The 5,127-nt window shown below is 39.6% G+C and overlaps 1 protein-coding gene across 2 annotated transcripts in view; it reads right to left on the bottom strand.

Annotated features, from left to right (window-relative positions):
* Window positions 1–2,860: 2,860 nt before the first annotated feature.
* The window catches only part of LOC308102024 (uncharacterized protein), a 4,302-nt gene continuing 2,035 nt past the window's right edge, over window positions 2,861–5,127 (bottom strand). For both annotated transcript variants that reach the window (XM_080451604.1, XM_080451605.1), the window contains exons 5-6: window positions 4,515–4,618; window positions 2,861–3,631 (exon numbers count right to left, since the gene is read on the bottom strand). In XM_080451604.1, the coding sequence (XP_080307730.1) occupies window positions 3,478–3,631; window positions 4,515–4,618 (258 nt within the window). In that variant the 3' untranslated portion in view covers window positions 2,861–3,477. The remainder of the gene's footprint in view (window positions 3,632–4,514; window positions 4,619–5,127) is intronic.

The raw sequence follows: 5,127 nt of genomic DNA, 5'->3' as shown, positions 1-5,127 counted from the left end.
CTATATACATTTCGACCATTTGAAATGCGACGCATTGTGAACTTGTAGATCTGCTATTTTTGTTACAGATTTGTATGCATTTCATACATTTGAAAACCTGTGAAATGGTAATGAGTACTTTCTACTTTTGGTACTTTAAGTTCATTTTGATACCGATACTTTTGTACTTTTACTCGAGTAAATTTTGAATTCCGGACTTTTACTTGTAACAGAGTATTTCTACATTGCAGTATTGATACTTTTACTTAAGTAAAACATTTGAATACTTTTTCCACCACTGGTCAAGGCCATGATGATGTTGTAGCAGAAACCACATGAACCCAGGCAGTAGGCCTAAGGACAAACACATACCACTCACCATGCTTTGAGCCTGGAACTGAACAACATAATTAGTGATATTCTTTGGTCAAAACAAAAAGAACCTTTGTTAAAAGGTAAAAGCACAGTATTCTGATTGTAATAACCATTGTAGAGTGTTTGGTTCAGTAACGTAGAAATACTTTGTTACAAGTAGCCTAAAACGTCCTGCATTCAATCTGTACTTCATTAAAAGTATAAACTATAAGGTCAATACTGCAATGTAGAAATACTCAAGTAAAAGGCCTGTTTTAAGAACCACCAACTGGGACATAACAAAAACTTGAGTAAGGGCGCGCTCCCACCAAGAGTTGGCTGGCCGCTGTTAAACGCAGGTTGTGCGCGGCCACAGTTTTTTGCAGCCAGCGGATTCTAAAAAACGGGAGTGTCGCGCCTGTCACTCACTTTCAGGAGCCTCCCCGTAGCCCACACCGCCTGTGCCTGCTGCCTTGAGCACCATGTTGCTTCCTGAGTCTTGAGACGGTCCGCCTTCGACTCACCCGATTGGACAGAGGGAGAAAATCAGCGCCTGCCTCCAGCAGTTTTATGCTTAGTCGCGGAGAGCAGATAAACGCAAGGTCTGCGCGACAAGCGGAAAAATCTGCTCTTGCGTGAATCAACGCATTTGCATTGACAATGCATTGGCAGATTCTGCAAACAGCGGCCAGCCAACTCTTGGTGGGAGCGCGCCCTAAAAGTACAAAAGTATTGTCATCAAAATATACTTTAAGTACCAAAAGTAAAAGTACTAACATGTTTGAAAATAGCAGATCTACAAGCTCACATGCATGCATTGCATCGCGATGCAACTGCTAAAGTGGTTAATGTATGTTTCATAATTTATCATAATTCATAACTGAAAAGTAACTAGTAATGTACTGTGTGTGTAAGAAAAGATAACAGTCAGAGATGCTTGAGATGCTCAGAGTTGGGAATAATAAAGGTTCTGTTCGGTGGTTGTAATGTGCTTGTGCGGTTGTAAAATGTTGTTTGTTGTTTAGTTAATTCCTCTCATTTGTGGTTCATGCGGCTCTCATACTCTAGATCTAGATAAATATTAAAATAATAAGTATATCCTGAGCCAGTATATCGTAACCTCTTATCTCCATATTTAAATTTGTTGTTGTTTGTTGTTCTTTTCCTAAATTAACGGCCCACTTGATCATACTACAGCGTCCGTCACACAAAAACATCAAAGGTAGAAGATCTACAAGCTCGAAACGCGCCGCTTCGCGCCGTGTTTTGAGCTTGTAGATGTGCTACTTTTGATGTTTTTTTTTATTTGCATCCTGAAAAGTAACAGTTTTTGACATGAGGTTTCCACCCAACAGAGACGATATACAAGTTTTCTATACTGGACATAGTCTAACACGTTATTATTGCTCAATAAGGTTACAGAGATGTCTAAATGAAGGAAGGAAAATAGACATATTATGCAATGTCCTGTTTTTTCTGTTATCCTAAGAAAAATAACTTTCCACTTAGTAAGAAGTTTCTATTCCTTCTTGTGCGTGCGTGCGTGCGTGCGTGCGTGCGTGCGTGCGTGCGTGCGTGCGTGCGTGCGTGCGTGCGTGTGTGCGTGCGTGCGTGCGTGTCTGTGTGTGTGTATGTGTGGGTGTGTGTGTGTGTGGGGGGGTCATAATTGAATACATATCCTGGTTGCTAAATTATTATACCAATAATCACATATTCTGTAGAAGGCATAGACAATAATAATAGTTGTAATAAACTTTATTTGTATTTATTACCTTTTGTACAAAACATGAAGCTCAAAGTGCTTTACATTATAGTGGGGAAAACAAAGATGATTAAAAGAAAGCAAACAAGAACAATACAATTATTTGAACAGCAATTATTTTAACCACTTTCACCATGGCATGATGGCATCCCAAAATATTAATCTAAAAACTTCTACATTAAAAAAAGAATCAAAGTGTTTTCAAATATATAGATCAACAAGCTTACAACGTGTCATATCACGACGTGATGTGAGCTTGTAGATCGGCTATGTTTGAATAGTCGAAGTGCTGTATAAAATAAGGCTTAAGTGGTAAAGTAAAGGACAAAATCAATCAATATGGTTAAATGGAAAATGAAATGAAATGAAATGCCTATCAATGACATAGATAAATAATAACTCCTGCACTGTTTTAAGAATGCGACACAATGTATTAATGCATGAACCATGAAAAATGTAAATGTAAGGTTCTTAGATTAATCTTATTCATTCTATAGGCTCCCCTTTGACTTAAAGGAGAGATCCGGCCATTTTAAGTGTTATCTTGACGAGATGACGCTGGTTGTTTGTTTCTCTCACAGACGCCAGGTTCTGTGAGAGAAACAAGCAACCAGCGTCATCTCGTTCTACACGAACGGTAGCTCGTCCGCGACATTCAGCACATGTTTGAGTATCATGAGACTCCACGATGAGTGGTAGTAGAAAAAAAAAGTTTTCATCGGTTATAATAGACGATTTTCACTCTTACACAGGCTCCCATTATGTCAACGGAGGGGGTCGCCAGACTGGACGACAGGGGACTCTCTGGAATAACTCAACGTCCCTTTCAATGTTGGTGAGTGATTAGCGACACATCAAAGATAACACAAGTTAAAATGGCCGGATCTCTCCTTTAAAGGTAGGGTGATATTTTTTGATTAAAACAAAAAAAGCTTTTGTTAAAAGGTTAAAGCACAATATTCTAGTAATCATTGATTTGAGTCACCCTGTCTCACCAGCTCTTTGATAAACAGAAAATACATTTTCAGGTAGGTGACAAAATTTCAACCAATCAGGAGATAGTGCCCATTTATCAGCTTATTTGGTATAGTGTCATCAGTCCCAATTTCACTTGTTTAATCTGTATCCTGTCTGAGTTCTCTATCCTGATTGGATAAAATTGGTATCCTGACCTGAAAACACTGACACACTATTTAACACACTTACCTTACCTTTAGTAATGAAAATATTGATATAAATTGTAATGTAATGTCTACAGTGCATATTGGGTAATTGCAAGGCAGACAAACCAAAGCAAACACACACACTACCATGCAAACACAGCCATCATGTAGCTCACGTGTACAAGCACACCAGCTATATACATCGTGAAAATGATTATTTCAGCACAACACCTTCTCACAGATCCAGTTTTTAGAAATAGAACACGGTACATCATTCCATCCTCTACCAAGAACGTTAGGATCAGACCCATCATAAAACTCAACACAGTCTTCATCTCCACCATGGTTATTAGGCTCACCAGGGCGCCAGTACCTGCAAGTCCATTTAAGTCATTACAATACCTTTACAAGGAAGGATTTTTCACTCTAAATCATTTGTGTTTTAATCATCACCTCAAATGATATCTCCGCCAGGCCGGAACGGCTGTGGGCAGGGATTAAGTTTCCACCCCTGTGAGTGTCTGTCTGTCTGTCTGTCTGTCTGTCTGTCTGTCTGTCTGTCTGTCTGTCTGTCTGTCTGTCTGTCTGTCTGTCTGTCTGTCTGTCTGTCTGTCTGTCTGTCTGTCTGTCTGTCTGTCTGTCTGTCTGTCTGTCTGTCTGTCTGTGATCAGCTAATCTCGGGCACCGCTGGACCGATTGGCTTGAAACTTTGCACGCACACTTAACGGGGACTGCCCATAAGTCCGACATCCCATTACTCCGACTACGTGGCTTCTACATGCGGCTAGGGTTAGGGTTAGGTATAGGGTTAATAACCGTCGGAACAATGAGCCGTCGGAACAATGACATGGCACCCACTTAACTCCCAGTAGGCCAAGGAAGAACCTCCTCTACAATTTGTCAAATGGTGGCACTATAACTGGCCGTTTCACGTTTGGGCCTATAACTCTAGAAAACAAAAATAAAAATGGAGTTGTCTACAAGGCCATGCACATTTCCGTCAATTTGTCGATTTTGTCAAATACTCACTGTTTTGCACCCCAGTGACCACACGACGGAACATATAGCCTTGAGCAGGCAACTTGGCCTGGCAGAGATATGGGCTCTGAGGAGCACACTTTTCTATTAGATGCAAACTAACTGGATAATGAAGTAGAAAACAGATGTGTCTTGGTGACAAGTGTAGTAGGTTTGTATTTTATCATTACATCTAATAACATTTAGAAAAATGAAGGTAAAATGAAGATCAGTCTTACGTTGGTGTGGTCAGTGGTGTTCCATCCACCCACTTAAATTCTCCGTCTTCCTCTCTGTCAGTCAAACCCAGCCACACTCTCTTGTTGAAACCGGCAACAAAGTCCTGGACAGAAAAACTGCTGGTTACTGATCTACCAAACTTGTAGTGTTGTTGTTAGTCTAATAAACACAAATAAGCACCTGGGAGGAAGCGGACTAAAAACGGGGAGCCAAACCAAGTTCCTGTTATTACACAAAAAGGAGGTGGTGCCCCCAGAGGCAAATACGAAGGGGGGGGAAATAGCGAGATGTACAATAGATTTGTCTCTCCACAAAGAAGTATTGCACAAGTCATTTCTCCGTCATTTTGTTTTATTGTTTCTTTGTTTTATCATGCACTATATTTGATATTGTGTACCTGACACTTCTTGTTTTCTAACTTTATTTCCCTTGTTTATTTTCTTGAAAATAAATAATAATAAAAATAAATAATAATAAACAATAATAATAATAATTTCATAATAAATAATTTCACTCACTCTTTTACGCCTGATAAGTTGTGACAATAAAGTTGAAGTTGAAAGTAGAATAGATTACATCACACACAAATCTGTGCACATGCACGCACTTACG

This window comes from Gymnoscopelus braueri (assembly GCF_963280865.1).
Source record: "Gymnoscopelus braueri genome assembly, chromosome: 15".
NCBI classification, from domain to species: domain Eukaryota; kingdom Metazoa; phylum Chordata; class Actinopteri; order Myctophiformes; family Myctophidae; genus Gymnoscopelus; species Gymnoscopelus braueri.
Note: the sequence above shows the minus strand (reverse complement) of the source record. Positions and strands in the feature narration are given on the sequence as shown.